The 17,064-nt window shown below is 36.9% G+C and overlaps 1 protein-coding gene across 1 annotated transcript in view; it reads right to left on the bottom strand.

Moving 5' to 3' along the window:
- Positions 1 to 17,064, bottom strand: part of LOC115243096 — a 40,321-nt gene that overhangs the window by 9,180 nt on the left and 14,077 nt on the right. The window contains exons 2-6 of the mRNA XM_029819781.1: positions 10,664 to 12,476; positions 7,973 to 8,517; positions 6,020 to 6,352; positions 3,008 to 3,040; positions 950 to 1,233 (exon numbers count right to left, since the gene is read on the bottom strand). Coding sequence (XP_029675641.1) covers positions 950 to 1,233; positions 3,008 to 3,040; positions 6,020 to 6,352; positions 7,973 to 8,517; positions 10,664 to 10,836 — 1,368 coding nt within the window. The 5' untranslated portion in view covers positions 10,837 to 12,476. The remainder of the gene's footprint in view (positions 1 to 949; positions 1,234 to 3,007; positions 3,041 to 6,019; positions 6,353 to 7,972; positions 8,518 to 10,663; positions 12,477 to 17,064) is intronic.

Below are 17,064 nucleotides of genomic sequence, written 5' to 3'. Positions count from 1 at the left end.
AATAAGATATGGTGGGGAGTGGGGGGGGGGGGGAGAGGGATCAATTTTTCGATATTATTTGCTCATAATAATCAAAATTAAAAAAATTAAAAAAACAAAAATTATATAAAGAAATACTCTAAAAATCGATTATGAATGTCTTTTGCAAAATTAATTACATTTTGCATATTAGCGCGAATAAATATCTATGTCAAAATGTTATTTACATCGCGATTAAAATAAACATTTTTTTATCATTTATATCTACCGTGTGTTATTCCTATAGAATTAATTATATAGAGTCAATCAACTTACTCATACATTGACGAGATACTGACATTAAGTCAGACGTTAAACCAGATGGTTAACGAAATGTGTTGTCACACAAGTAAATAGTCGAAGCCTTTTTTGGGAAATCTTTTTTATTCAGATTCCGTTAATAATCCATGTGCAAAGCGGGACAACGACATATTGTATAATAGATATTCGCACGATAATTTCGCGTCTGCACGTGACTAATTCATACGCATTTCTGCGGATGATCGAGTGCTACTCGTATAATCGCTTCGTTGCGCCTTTTGTTACATCCGACCGTTTTCATCCGGCGAAAGTCGCGCACTATCTGTCGTGCGAAATTGATCGATGAGAAAAAAAGATATTTCGATTTCCGGTATGTAATACGAATGTTTGACATTTGACTTTGTCATTTATCCATAATATTTATGCTATCCACTGAAGATTGCTGTTAATATATACAATTTAAATTTTTATTTTTTATCTAAAATATTTTCAATTATTTAATTAAAATTTTATGTTTTATGATTTTATGATTAGATATATTTCTCATGTGTTAAATTAGAACTATAATAGTATCAAAGAAAGGCATTTATATACGAGATTTCAAATATCGTACTTTAGCGAACGAAGTAACATTTTTGATCGCGATTACTTGATCTAAAGTTGCACTCACCACTACCACCGAGTAGAGAATCTTCGCTTTTAAATCGGGAGCGTCCTTGAGCGACTCCAGCGCGTCTAATGCGTCCAGGGTATGCAGATTGGCCTGGGCGTAAAGAGCACCGTACCTCTCGGCGAGTCGCTCCACCGTAATGTCCGCCGAGGTTAAATCCGAGCAATTCTCCTCCACGCTGAGAATTTCACAGTTGCTACCCGTTACGACGGGCTCCGGAGTTGGGCTGCAACTCTCGTCCGTATGGTAGCCAGCACTGCTGGATTCTTCCTCGTAGTCATCGCCTAGGTTGTCCTCGAGATGAAATATCTGCACAGAAACAACTTATGATGTGGCACAGGATTTTAATATAAAATACTCAAATACAAAAATATTGTTTATATAGACATAAAAATAAAAAATATACAAAAAAATAAAAAATATACAAAATTTTGTATTTTTATCAATATCTATACTTGAATATTTAGATTACTTTTGCAATGACATCTATGTCTATCAAATGTTCTGACTTTCGAGGACATGTTCTTTTATTTTTCTACCATCCGACATTATTATGTTTTTTCAAACTCTGTATTGGTTTTATATTTATAGCTCGTGATGAAAAATTAAAGTATTTTTTATAGTAAAGTAAGAGATATTTTTTTCTTTTTTTAAATATGCACTGCGCATATAGAGTTCTGTATGTCTATGAGAAAAATTAAAAAAGTTGAAAATGATTAGAAAATATTGGAATAAGCTAGGGTAAATATTATTGTGAGAAAATATTATAATTTATATATAAAACGAGATAGAAAAGAAATTAAGTAAAAAGAGATTGATTTTGTTTTTTCTCTCTTGAAACAATATAATATAATATAAATGAGTATATTTAGATAAGAATTAATTAAGTGAAAATATTTACCCAGGGGGAGAGGGATCAATTTTTCGATATTATTTGCTCATAATAATCAAAATTAAAAAAATTAAAAAAACAAAAATTATATAAAGAAATACTCTAAAAATCGATTATGAATGTCTTTTGCAAAATTAATTACATTTTGCATATTAGCGCGAATAAATATCTATGTCAAAATGTTATTTACATCGCGATTAAAATAAACATTTTTTTATCATTTATATCTACCGTGTGTTATTCCTATAGAATTAATTATATAGAGTCAATCAACTTACTCATACATTGACGAGATACTGACATTAAGTCAGACGTTAAACCAGATGGTTAACGAAATGTGTTGTCACACAAGTAAATAGTCGAAGCCTTTTTTGGGAAATCTTTTTTATTCAGATTCCGTTAATAATCCATGTGCAAAGCGGGACAACGACATATTGTATAATAGATATTCGCACGATAATTTCGCGTCTGCACGTGACTAATTCATACGCATTTCTGCGGATGATCGAGTGCTACTCGTATAATCGCTTCGTTGCGCCTTTTGTTACATCCGACCGTTTTCATCCGGCGAAAGTCGCGCACTATCTGTCGTGCGAAATTGATCGATGAGAAAAAAAGATATTTCGATTTCCGGTATGTAATACGAATGTTTGACATTTGACTTTGTCATTTATCCATAATATTTATGCTATCCACTGAAGATTGCTGTTAATATATACAATTTAAATTTTTATTTTTTATCTAAAATATTTTCAATTATTTAATTAAAATTTTATGTTTTATGATTTTATGATTAGATATATTTCTCATGTGTTAAATTAGAACTATAATAGTATCAAAGAAAGGCATTTATATACGAGATTTCAAATATCGTACTTTAGCGAACGAAGTAACATTTTTGATCGCGATTACTTGATCTAAAGTTGCACTCACCACTACCACCGAGTAGAGAATCTTCGCTTTTAAATCGGGAGCGTCCTTGAGCGACTCCAGCGCGTCTAATGCGTCCAGGGTATGCAGATTGGCCTGGGCGTAAAGAGCACCGTACCTCTCGGCGAGTCGCTCCACCGTAATGTCCGCTGAGGTTAAATCCGAGCAATTCTCCTCCACGCTGAGAATTTCACAGTTGCTACCCGTTACGACGGGCTCCGGAGTTGGGCTGCAACTCTCGTCCGTATGGTAGCCAGCACTGCTGGATTCTTCCTCGTAGTCATCGCCTAGGTTGTCCTCGAGATGAAATATCTGCACAGAAACAACTTATGATGTGGCACAGGATTTTAATATAAAATACTCAAATACAAAAATATTGTTTATATAGACATAAAAATAAAAAATATACAAAAAAATAAAAAATATACAAAATTTTGTATTTTTATCAATATCTATACTTGAATATTTAGATTACTTTTGCAATGACATCTATGTCTATCAAATGTTCTGACTTTCGAGGACATGTTCTTTTATTTTTCTACCATCCGACATTATTATGTTTTTTCAAACTCTGTATTGGTTTTATATTTATAGCTCGTGATGAAAAATTAAAGTATTTTTTATAGTAAAGTAAGAGATATTTTTTTCTTTTTTTAAATATGCACTGCGCATATAGAGTTCTGTATGTCTATGAGAAAAATTAAAAAAGTTGAAAATGATTAGAAAATATTGGAATAAGCTAGGGTAAATATTATTGTGAGAAAATATTATAATTTATATATAAAACGAGATAGAAAAGAAATTAAGTAAAAAGAGATTGATTTTGTTTTTTCTCTCTTGAAACAATATAATATAATATAAATGAGTATATTTAGATAAGAATTAATTAAGTGAAAATATTTACCCACATTTCTATCTTTCATTATATTTATGGGGGAAAAAAAAATATATCAAAAAGGATAATATTTTTATTTCACTTTTGCGTGTAATAGAATGTATGTCGTGTATTATGAGAGGAGAAACTACTGAACAATCGCAGCACATGCGCTTTTCTATCCACTTGCCCTATTTTCGATTGGGATTTGCAGTCGATTCTGGGCTTTCAATTAAAACGCACTCAATGGAGAGCAATTAACACGTTTCGGTATGCCGAAGCGAGTTTTCCAATTCTGTTATATAACAATTTTCCACTTTCCGCTCTTTTTACATTTCAACGATCGTCATTTTCGGTCGTTTGAAGTTCTAGTGAGAGTAAAAGAGATTAATTATTCGTATATTTTTGTTTTCAATTTGACGATAGTAATACAAACGATTCTAAAACACTTTGTCGCCGCGCGTTTGTCCATTAGCGAGAAGCAGTTTAAACATATGACGCCATGGCGGAATTCATCGCGTTCCCAATCGAATTTCGACTAAATTTCGCGAGAGGATGAACGCTGCGCATTTACCGCTAAAACACTTTGAAGAATTTCTCTGTCAATCATGGCAAAATCTATCGACCGAGCTAGAGGCGATTATTTTTCTCATTGAAGCGAATGACGTCGGTCGAAAGGGGAGAAAGCAAACTAATTTTGCCGTTTGTATTATCCGATTAAATAGAAATTGCTATTCTCCTCATAGACGGGTGTCCCGATGCGTTGCGCCGCGTCGCGTTTGTCCGCCGTTGCATCTCGCGCGCAATCAGTCGCGTTTCTGTCAAAACGTTTTCTGTAAAAGCCAAGCGTATACCAATCAGCGGAAACGATTTAAAATTTTTATCGCGCCGCGAAACTCTGTGCGGTAACGATGGCAGTTAGACGCGTAAAATATTTATCGCGCATGCGACGTCGCTCCCGATGGTGATAATTTATGACACGGTATTTTTAATATTCGCGCGCGCGCGCGATATTATAGCATCCGTATTAACGTTCGCATACGCCTGCGTTCCGAAACATTTCTCATGAATATCGTGTATATCGATTTTATCGATAAATTTGATGAGACAATGTTACTTGGAACTCTATAATCATGTTTTCGGTCATGAATTATGAATACGCGAATTATGAGACGAAATTTATGATAAAACTGGTCGCTCAGCTGCGCTTGCTTCTACACGATTAAAAAATTATTTCTATTTGATTCATATATATTTTTCTTTGTGCATATATTTTGCGATATATAGCTTCAATCTATATTTCTCGTTGCGATTATGACATATTATTAATAGCATGGGGGCTAACGATTCACATACGATACTGCATATCTATTTGGTATGCATGATTATATGATTATTTGGTGTATACCTGTGTATAATGATTAATTTTATTTCAACTAAAGCTCTTCAGCATTTTTGATATTTGAATCAAATATATTCGATGTAATTGATTCGCTACACTGATAGAAATAATTTATATCTCCACATATTTCCGCTCTTTGCTAGCGTGAATATAAAAAAAACACACGGATGCTATCGTTTCAATCCTGGTTTGACGTCGTGCTCGTTTTAATTTAATGTCGAGTTGATAATCGCATCTCGATTTATTTATTAATCGCGCGCGAGAAATTTATTTCTCGCTAATTGATTTCTATCGAGTAATTCGCGCGATTTGCATGTCATCCTAGTCAAGAGCAACCGAGTCTAAGCAGCGACAAGAATAAATTCGTGTAATTTAGGATCGTCGTAGGACCCTTATGGGATTCCACGGTTGTTGCACATGGTATCTTTCGACGTCGTGCGGATTGTCTTGGACGTATCAGTTGTCGCAAGTCCCGCGAGAATACTCTCATTGTCAATTGCACGTGTTGTGTCTCGGACTCGCGTGCCCTCTCGCGCAGGTCCTTCACCTTTTCTTATTGTTGCCGCCGACCGTACGAATCTCTCACGGAGGGGCACGAAAAATAAATCGCGATCGCACACAAATTACGCGATCATTGTTCCAGTGAACTACCGTTTCTATGTCAAATCTTCCTCGCCTGAAACGATCGCGTGAATTGTTTCGCGGATAGATAACATTAGTTACCGACGCCTATCTTACACGTTATTGTTAATATAGCGAACCTGGAAACGTATTTTCTGAGTTATTCGAAGTCGAATTATTTCCATCATTTGTGATTAATATTTGTTTTTGGAAAACTTTTTTAATTCGATGTCTAAAAAAAAAAAAATCGAGCAAAATCTGACTCTGCTCCTCTCGCAAGGACGCGGAAGATAAAAACCTACGTATATTTTCGAGGATTAAATTTCGGGAATACTTGGATGGAAGTGTGACGTTTCTCGCTTACCTGCGGATTATTCTCGCTCATAAATTGCAGGGCGAACGCGCAGCCCCTCGAAAATTGCAGCAACCTGGCGGCGAGGGCCGGGTTCTTCGCGTTCGTCGGTGCGAAGGTCGATTTTCGCAAGGCCGTCCATTGTCGGAGCGCCTCCTTGTCCTGCTCGACCCGGCGCTTCAACTCCGCCAGTAGATTCTCCAAGCTGCACGGTCCGCCCGCTTTCTCCAAGGTGTTGAGCAGGCTTTGATTATCGATCAGCCGCTGCTGGATCTCACTGTATTTCAGGGAAAGCTGCCGCTGATGCGAGGCTGCCTGTACACCTTGATCCGCTACAAAAGCGTAAGAAAATATCGGAGCCTCTTTCTCTCTCTCCCTCCCTCTCTCTTCAGTAGTTTTATTATTATTTTTTATTATTAGAGCGGAACCGCGCGCGAGACGATTATTAGCGTTCGCTGCCATCTTTTTACGGCGCGGAACCTCGAGTTATACGCAGATAGTCGGGCCGATATCCGGCACGAAATCGCCGGCAGTGTCTGACATCACAGCGAAATATGCCATACTTTCTTCTTTATAATGAAACGGGATTAAGTTATGCGCCGTTTCCACACTCTTGCGCGCGAGGCATAAATTGCCGCGGGTTCACGCTTCAATAAGTTACAGTTCGGTCCGTTCCCATTATATCATAATGTGAGATACCCATTATGCTTTTCTTCATCTAATTGTAAGCGAATAAAATCCTGAGACCATTTCTATCGCTTGACAAAAGATATTGTTAATTATTAGCATAATTAAATTGTCGCTTAATGATGGAGCAAATGAGTTACCTACTATAATGCTAATTATATATTTTAATAAAAATCGAAGGAAGAAGAGACGGAGTTTGTCGTAATTGAAATTTGTTTCACTGGCGATTAGAAGATGACGTTTAAAAGATACGCAACTTACATGCAAAAATGCATGTTTAAGATTATAATTTACAAGAAACATACGTATAATTGGACTGTTGCAGAAAATATAATTATTCGTATATTTTAAATCCTTGTTTCCACGGGATGACACTTGTGAAAGTAACATTTCTGTAGACATTTATCAATATTTACAAGCGATATTTACATCGCTCATCGATCGATATTTTACGCACGTTTCCGTCACCTCTGTAGCATCTTTCTCCTCGGTAATACATGGATGATAACGCGCGTCACGAAAGATATCCGCGAACGAGAGAGCGGCGCAGTATGTAATGCTCCTATGTAAATGGCTTACGGTGCACTGCCCCGACATTAGTTAATTTTGCATTTGTAAACGTAACGCGGCGCGTTAAAATCCGATACTTGACAATTTCGCGGTGTTGTAGATGTACATACATACCCGCGGTAATGGGACGACCGTGCAACTTTATTCCGATGAAGTTAGCGGCGCAGTAGATGATAATTGGATATTATAATGTGTATCGTCGCGATGCACACCGATGAACGCGTTTTGCATCGGATAACTTTGACTAAATTCGTATTGCGGTTTTCCGGTGCGAATATTTCGATAACGTGCCCGTCATAATGCCGAATCCCGTATGAAGATCCGGGCGGATTTACTCTAAATAGCATATAATTGCGAAATATTGCACGCCAGTTTAGCGTTACACTGCCCCAGCGGCAATTGACACTTCTTTTTTGAATAATTAACCGTTTAATCGAAGGATAAATGGATCATTTGTCTTCATCGCTTACCTCATCAATTACGAATATTTTGATTTACCATCGTTATTTACTTATATTATCACAAAATTCATGTAATATTATTATGCTAATTTGAAACTTTCAAAAATCGAGACGATGATTTAAATATTCACAAACATATAACGTTAGAAGAGGTTACTGTATAGAAGTATTAATTTGCAACGTGCTAGATAACGCGATCTTTGCGATAACAATAAAATCGGAGTCTTTATGTACCTTTATGGGTTCCAGCGTGCTTGCCAAAATTCTCGATCTTGTGTAACGCTAATTTGTAAGTCTCCATTCGCATCTCGAGTTCCTCTTTCAACGCAAGCGGCAAAGGTACCAGATTCGGCGTAACGGAGTTCTCGGAGTTGTTCGTTTGCGAGGAGGGCACCAGTCCGTGCTTGCCGAGTCCTTCAACGGCTCTCTCTAGGGCGCGTCTCCTCGATATCAGTGTGTTCTTTGTGTTGGGCGATAATCTATTCAAGGATACGAGAAGTTTGCACCAGATCCGCGGTCGGGAGTGGTCCTGACTGGTCGATATCAGATGCACTATCCTCCAGAGGACTTGCTCGATTCGCAAGATCTTCGTATCGCTGACGTTCAGCTCCACTAGCCGGGAATAGAGCGCCTCCAGCAAGATGAGGCTGTGCGGCAACGTCTCGATCAACAGGTCCACCGGAATATCTGTCAAAGCAGCCTTCAGAGTGTAATGCGGTAGTTTCATCAGGAAGCCGGCCGCCTCCCTGTATTGTCTACCCTCGTACAATCTTAGCAGTCTGAAAGAAGGGACATAGCCGTATCCCGTTAGCATGTGTGCGATAGTTTGTTGGCGGAACTTTACATTGTATAAACCAGAACAGTGTCGGGAGAGTAGAAACAAGATTTAACTTTACGACGCAAACTATATATACCTAGACAATATATACCTAGACAAAAGTGATGTTTATGTTTATTCAATATATATATATATATATGTATAACAACAACAACAAAATTTATAATTAAGAGATTGTATTCTTATGACACATTTATTTTGCTATATATGCCTAATTTCTGCTTATCGTCCCATGTGATATCAGATACGATTTTTACGTTGCATTTTAAGCAATACGCAGAAGCGAACAAATATATATAGCAAAATGTGTGATGAAAATACGGATTAAAAGGCAAATTCGATTCATTTGACAACGAATTTGTCGTTATAGATTTGTGGAAATGCTGATATCGGCATGTACATTAATAATTCACTGACAATAGTAGTTTAGATTTATGATTATTGATTTGTGATTATGTCTGAGTTAACTTAATTCTCTCATGCGATTAATGTCATATTGCATGTACTATATTTTATGTAATATAACTGAAAAGAGCGAGATTGCGAAAATCAAATATAATATTCTGCTTGATAATATATGATATATACAATTTGAACACCTGAATATTTTCGGAAATATAGCAAATCAGTTCTATATATTGAATTGGAATTAAATTTGCAGTAACTGTGAATTGCAAATTTGATAAAGATATTGATATAAAAAGTAATCACACTGTATGCGCTCTTGATAAAGGTTGATTAAATGCGCTTGAAAGAAGTTTGTGAATTTCGTTACATAAAAAAGGGATTAAAGCAATTTAATCCTTTTAAGTAAGTAATAAATTTAATTAAAACAAAAGAGTTAATAATTAATATTTAATATATGTTTATTAACACATAATGGGTGATTGGATTAACGATCTGTATTTGTAGCTATACTGTCAGTGCTAATTACGTATCTCGCTAATCTTACGTAAGCACGGCAATCAGTATAACCACGAATTATCATTATTAAAAAGTCGCGTCGAAGCATTAATTTATCTCGAGTCGCAGACAAATAAGTCCGTCGGCGATTTATTATCGCGCGGATTATTCCTATTATTATGAAACGGCGTTAAGCGGATTTATCGCAGGACTTTGTAAACTCGTGCATATATTTCTTTTATTAAACGCGAATCGTTTTTACGTTTGCTTTTTTCACTGTGTTATTTCCATACGTTTTATCGATCGGTCGCCTTCATATAATTGATTGTCACGTTCCTCTCTCGCGGTGTTCTTTATTGATGCGCGACACCCCCATAGGGGGCCTAATAAACCTATTACACGTCGCGGCTATCTGACTGACGGATATGTTGGTAATCATCTCAGATTCTTGGTTCGCGAGAGAGGAAGAGACAATGTAATTAGATAATGCGAGAAACTGTTATAGTTACACGCAGGTAGAGCGGCACGTCATATCAACGTATATATGATATGTAGCAAGTAAATTGTAATTATAATTGTAATTATAAGCTGTACGGTTGCCGCCTCGCAAAATCCTTTGTTATGATTCTTCTTGTACGGTGCATGAAAGCACCGTGCTGTATAATTGCAATATATTGCCTTTATGTGTAATTAGTATCTACAATGTATTCATCATACTAAATGTACTCAACTAAAGAACTAAAAATGTGAAAATTTTTATTCGGTTCATATCAAAATTGTGTAATTAATCAACCGCGATTAATTAGAAACGCGAGGAACTTCTAAATTTTAAGGGCAGCTATTTTCAAACTTTTCTTTTCATCCGGATTTTTACAACATTGTATAGATAGACATCTATTTTCTCCAGATAATAGCATATGGATTTTGTTACATGTGCGGAAAGTGCAGTTTGAGAATTGCTACTTTAAAACACTAGGCTTTTGAAGAGTGATCTGATTCGAGCAATTTAATGCGAGCTTTCCAGCAAGAAACGCACATAAACCCAATGTATACGATTGGCTGTCAAATAGAAAAATTTCCGAGACTAAAAATTTTTTATTCGGTAGCCAACTGCGTGACATTGTGTCTATCTGTGGTTTCTTGCTGGAAAGCACCCCTTAATAACTTCCGTAAAGTCTACGTACCTTCTCAATGCCATCCGCGGATTTGAGCCCTCATCTTCCGGGATGCCGATATGGCCGATCTGGAACTGTGAGCCGGGACCCCATACGAGTCTTTGTATCGTATTTCTGGGTCGTTCCGGCCTGATCCTTTCACAGGAATTGATGCCTGGAAGTGATACGCTTTGCCTGCTCATCTTCGTCCACTCTTTTAGCGTCTTATTTGTCTAACGCCTATCCTCTTCGATTGTAGCTCTGAACTCGGTATTTATTTATTCCCGTTGCGAGACGGAGGGTTAAAAAGGAGGGTTATTCGAGAATCGTCTTTACGATCATTCCTCCCAGCTCTCCGGGACACACCGTTCAAGACATCCACTTCTCGGATTGATTTTTCTTTTACCGGTACTTTGGAACTTTCACGATCCTTTTTCTTTGTCCTCGATGCGATCTTTGACCCGTCAGCCACGCGTCTCCGTGAACCTTGGGTCGCCCCGCCCCACCTCTCGCAAATAAATACTTTTTACGGCATACTCGAGGGCGAATCTGTCGCGACGATGACTTTTGCCGGCTCTTTATCTGTGTGCCCTTAGCTGCCTTCGCAATCGCAGGCTTTCGCCAAATCGATTTCGAATGTTTTGTGATGAGCTTTTTTGGATAGTAAAAAGTATGAAGATTTTGATAAATATAAATCAATATTTTACGCGAAAGAAAAATTGTGTGTGTATGTTTGTGTGTGTGACATCGATTAATTCAATGGTTTCAATTAAAATTTTATAGATACAGATTTTTTTCGCGTTTTCCAGATTTTTCAATGAGGCAATGGCTTCCAAGATTATTGTTTGTTTCCTTTCTGAGAACAAGTTTTTTTAATCATATGCTATATGATTGATTTCTCCTAAGTAAATAATAATTTATCCACTAATGGTATTCTCGTTTGAATCAATGTCTTGGATTCTTGGTCAATATTATTCCTTAATTATTCGTATCCTATTCGCATAGCTTGCAGGTGAAATTAATTAGCACGTGTTTAATCAATTTAGTTTTTTTCATTTTTCAACCTGATGTCTATTTATATTGGCAAAATTTCTATCTAATGCGTATAAGTTATGACAAAAAAATTTTTTTTTATATTGATATAATTTTGCTTTTTTCTATCTCGTAATGCACACACACAAGTTGAATATCTTCCTAACGATAAAGTTTAAAAATCGACTCTTTTTTTTATAATCGTATCCATTAGAGCGACGCGTGCTGATTACTCTCGCTCGACCCCTCGTTTTTCTTCGCTTTGACTTCACTTTGTCCTTGACGAGGTTAGCCCTTCCTTTCTCTTTCTCTCTCACGATTTTCCGCACGTCTGGTCTCTGGCAGAAATGTAAGCTGCCTCGAGGCAGACCGCGTCGTCTAATTTTCTAACCGCTATTCTCTCCCACACGGGCTCTTCTTCGCAATTCTCCGCTCAGAAACAGCCGGCAGGAACATTTCATTCTTGATTCACTTTTGTACTCACCGCATCTCCCAACCTCGTTTCTTCACTTGTTGAATCCCGATCTTCGACATCGCCAGTGCTAAACCAATCTCATTATCGTTGATCAATCTCTTTGCGACGATCTCTCGATCTTCGTTCCTCACCGCAAGTATGCCCGAAACCGATTAACGATTTTTTGCCTTTCTTTTCTTCCCTCTAGCGAAGTACACATCCTTTTTTCTCGCTCGTCTGTTTTTCCACACGTTCCTTTCTCACAAATTTCTTTCAGTCTGATCCTCGTACACAAAACACGAACTGGCCTATAGCCTCCGGGCAGACCGGCCCACTTTTTCGCGAGCCGAGCTGGACCTGCGAACAGAATTATTCACTGTGAGTCGCGCTCTTTCTCGATACGTCCGGGCGAAATGTTCTTACGCGCCCGCCGCGATGCAATCCACGTGGGACGGGTCGAGAAATTCACGATATATCGTATCTCTCGTGAAATAAGCGTCAAAACTCGATCACGGCAAAATCCTACTCTATATGCAAAATGTGTTATTAGACGTTATCAGAAAACATCTTATTGTTAGTTGACTGATATCTTGACTCTACATGTCTACACTTATGTATAACATATTTTTTATAATTTTCAAGTTAGATATTTTTATAATTAAATACTGCATGAAATAGTATTAAAATAGTATTAAAGTATTGAAATAGTATTAATGCACAAATCTAAATTGAAAATAAATAAAAAATACACAAAAGTTTTATTATCTACTTGTATGAATGAAATTTAATTTTTTCCTGTTTATTCTTTAATGTAAGGTATATTTTTATAATTATAGACTTCTCTAGAAATTTTTTATAAAAAAAAATCGACGCGAAGAACGGTACGAAGAAGTTTGACATTAATGTTTCAAGATGCACGATGGTCTTTGATTTCTTTAAAAGCGAGCGCTGTAAAACAAGAAGGTGGAAAGAGGAAAATAAATTCAAACAGAAGTTATCAAAAATGGAAAGAGTATCCATTTTTCTTCTATAAAAGTCCTCTTGTACACTTTGTACACGTGCGCGCGTCCTAGCAGAATAAAATATTTGCCGTTAGCGATGCGACACTCTATAGCGACAGAAATGGTCCATGCATGATGCATCGGATCTCGGAACTGCGGTGTATAATCTCGCTGGCGCATCACAGATGCCTAGCAAATTTCCGTATACCTTTGTTGGAAACATGTGCCTTTTATGGTATGATAAAACTCACAGACGAGAGAAAGATATTGAAAGATTTTGCGAGAGAGAAAATAGAACAATGGATATGGATATCTGCAATGAATAATTCGGAATAATATAAGCATCGCTTAATAACGATGAATATAAAGCATGAACATGCATTGATTTGAACAGTTATTGTATCTAAAGTTAATTGCGAAACAGTTTCTGCGTTAAAAAAAGTTATCGTATGATATACAATATATATCTGCATCTCGTTTAAATGTTTTATACCTGCATGAAATAATTGGGAAGTAATTAATGTATCAGCTGCGTTTTTTTTTTTTTAGTAGAATATTTAATGAAACGTTTTTCGCGCGTACAATTTATTATATCAAAGAATATACTCGTAGAGTTTGCTCGTATTCCACACTTGCATATGGTAACAAATTTTTTGAATTACTTTAATTATGCTTGTGTGCACAGAATAGCGGTTCTCGCAATTTTTAAGTTACTATTAACTTAACTAATTTTCGAGAATGCGGTACCGTAACGAGTTTTAACATAATTTATGCTGCATTTAATAAAAATATCGAGATAAAATCTTTTAAGTTAATTAAAGAACTATTCACATTTATTATGGAACTTGCATGTTGCGGAATGATGAAGTTTTATTTAGAAAATGTTAATTGAATGGCATCTAGAGCCTTAATTTTCTAATACATATTTCAAGACATGATTATAAATGAACATGATAGGCTCATTACGTGTCATTATGATGATTTCACTCTCAAATTTATTTAAACGTCAGATAATACAACGTTAAATTATGAATTATGAAAATATGAACAGATTAATAAAGTTTAAAAGTTCTATGTACTTAGAAAATTATTTCTCATTGTGACATTTCCACGATGTTAAAAATCTCAAATATGGTAATTGATATTATGTGTAATTTATCGTACTTTGAAATAACAAGGATATACAAATATATAAACGTTTTATTATTTCAATTTTATATAGCAATCTTTTTAACGTTTATGTGGTTATTTTTTTACATATTCTAACTTTTATTTTATATTATTTTATATTTACAAAAACTTACATAAAAGCGATTTAAAAATTAATTAAAAAATGGCCGAGCTCAAGATTATCTCACATTAAAAACTTGTAATTTATTCGAAATATCGAGATATCCCTTTTCTGTTTACTTTTTATTCTTATATATAAACTTCTCATAAGAGACTCAACTGTGTTAATTGAAGACTTACGAGAATATGGTAGTAATGGAGCACTTCTTGATCCTTAAATCCGAAATATCCACACTGCGAACAAACTTCCTTTCGAGAGTCAATCCGTGCGAAGGGTCATCTTAGCTTTAGAATGACTTTAGATCTCACGATCCGGAAACTTCACAGCGAGCACGTTCACAGTATCGCGAACTCGTAACACGTGATCGAATCCGCTCGTGCTTATCTAGAACCGTCGAGCTTGCGGCGGCGGTGCGTGTTTTTGCTGGTGAATTTCGAATGATACGACATGTCGGTCGTGAATGCGAGTAACGAAGTTGCCGTTCGTCTTTGGGAATACGTGAGATCCCGGTTTGGAAGGTTGGTGGTGGAAGAAGAGTGGAGGATCTCTCTCTCTCTCTCTCTCTCTCTCTCTCTCTCTGCCTCACGAGGACCGAACGACTCTCACAAAATCTTCGGACTTGTCGGAAGACGAGGGATGGGGATTGAGACACGGAGAGCAAGATGAGGAGAGAGACGATTGGAAAAAGGAGCGGAGGAAAGAGAGAGATCAAGCGAAAGACGACAAACAAGTCTGTGTGAATGAGTGCGTGAGCGAGAGAGAAAGCGCTAGGATGAATGAAAGAACACATAGAAAGGTGAGTACTCTAGGCAAAGTGTGAGGGGAAGCAATCTGTTCTACGACGGTATTTGTAATATCGGGTATATGAAGTGAATACTATCGATATTACCGCCTCGAGCGATCAAAAGAAGTGGAAGAAGAAGAACAAATGACTTCGAATACAAACGAGCACAAAGCAACCGAGCGCAATCGAGATGATGAGAGACGCTCTCCGTTCTTTTTCGCGCAAAAACATCTTCATAGTCATTAATGCCATAATAATTGCCATTTAAAGAAACAATTTCGATAGCGTTATCGATTCATCTGTTGGAGGGCTACAAAGTAACGAGCTTTAACGAGCTCTGGATTATGCTGCTTCTCCTCGGTGAAGAGAAGGAGGAAAAGACAGTAGTGAACAGCCGTTTGAGAAAAACCTGATTTGTCGAGGGGGGGAAGGGAGGGGGGGGGGGGGCAATGGGGAGGCAGAAAGGAGAAAAGATGAGGAAAGAAGAGGGGCGGAAGCTGCTGATCTACCGCTGCTGACGGCGACCTACTGTCCTGCATACCGCTACTCGGCACGATCTACGAAAAGAGGAACCGAACATCCGGTGAAGAATCCAGAGACTTCCTTCTATGCATGTGTGCGCCGATGAACCAATGATTATTTAGTCGTGCATTTCCTTCCACAATCGTTTGCGGCCGATAGAGAGTTTATCGGAGAAAGGTGAGATGCCGATTCACTTGGTGCCGCACGATCCGCGAACTTTTCCCACTAAATCACACGCGTCGCCGCCGCGTTGCGTGCGCAGATCGCTGATGCTTTCTAACGATATTCTTTTCCTACGACGTGTCGAATGGATTAGAACTTATGTTTGCCGCAGGGAATCCCGACAGGACAATGCGAACGGTTAACGATCGGTTTTCTCTACGTTGATTAACTTTAACCGCATTTTAACTCGCCGTTTGTCATTTTTTGGAACAGGACATGGGATTCAGCGAGTTGAAGTTAATGGGAATCGATGAAACTGATTTTACAAGATGAGACGAAATGTCTGATAAGACAAGACACAAAAATAATCAATTTTCGAGTTTAATTTGCTGTATTACATGCTATATTGATATCGGAATTTGCAAATTGGGTTATGTGATTTGCTTCCTCCTCGATGCTCTCAATTTATAGAAAATTTTGCATGTACTCGCTGAATAATGCAAATACATGCATTAAAATACGGATGTGAGCGTTCTATAAACAATAGATATTTTCGGATATGCGAACAATTGTATGATTACATTCTCTTCTTCGCATAGCCGAGCGCATAACATTGTAATCGCAATGCGCAAACAAATTTACAAAATAATAAACACCTTGGATATTTCAATAAATGCAGAGGACCATATGGTTTAACATGCCAAACCTATTATTTTGCCGGTATTGTGTGACTTTCATAAAAGGAAATACGTGTATATCACGCAAAACATATACCGTAATTTACATTGTATTTAAATGTACTGCCAATTATTTATCTGTTTCTCTTTTTTTTTTTTTAACATCAGCCCACTATGTCTGCATTGTAAATATTTTTGCACTTGTAAAAATATTGTACAATACATTTTTGCGGTTTGAAATATTATTTCGGAAAATCTATTCAGCCGAATATAAACCAATCAGCGAAAAGAGGTGATCGTCGTGATCGTATGTGAATTAATCGCGTGTCATGTCGAAAATAAATCAATTTCTCATTCTCCTAGATACAAAATATCTTCGGGATACACTCAATCGGCAATAGCTTTTATAAAGGCATCCGGTTTTGGGTTATTAGTTTTATCAAAGCAAACAAATAAAATTTATTGCCCGACTCGCAGAAGTCAATTAGATGTGTAGGAGCGGAGAGCG

The sequence above is a fragment of the Formica exsecta genome, unplaced genomic scaffold, assembly GCF_003651465.1.
Source record: "Formica exsecta isolate Colony F162 unplaced genomic scaffold, ASM365146v1 scaffold69, whole genome shotgun sequence".
Classification (NCBI taxonomy): domain Eukaryota; kingdom Metazoa; phylum Arthropoda; class Insecta; order Hymenoptera; family Formicidae; genus Formica; species Formica exsecta.
Note: the sequence above shows the minus strand (reverse complement) of the source record. Positions and strands in the feature narration are given on the sequence as shown.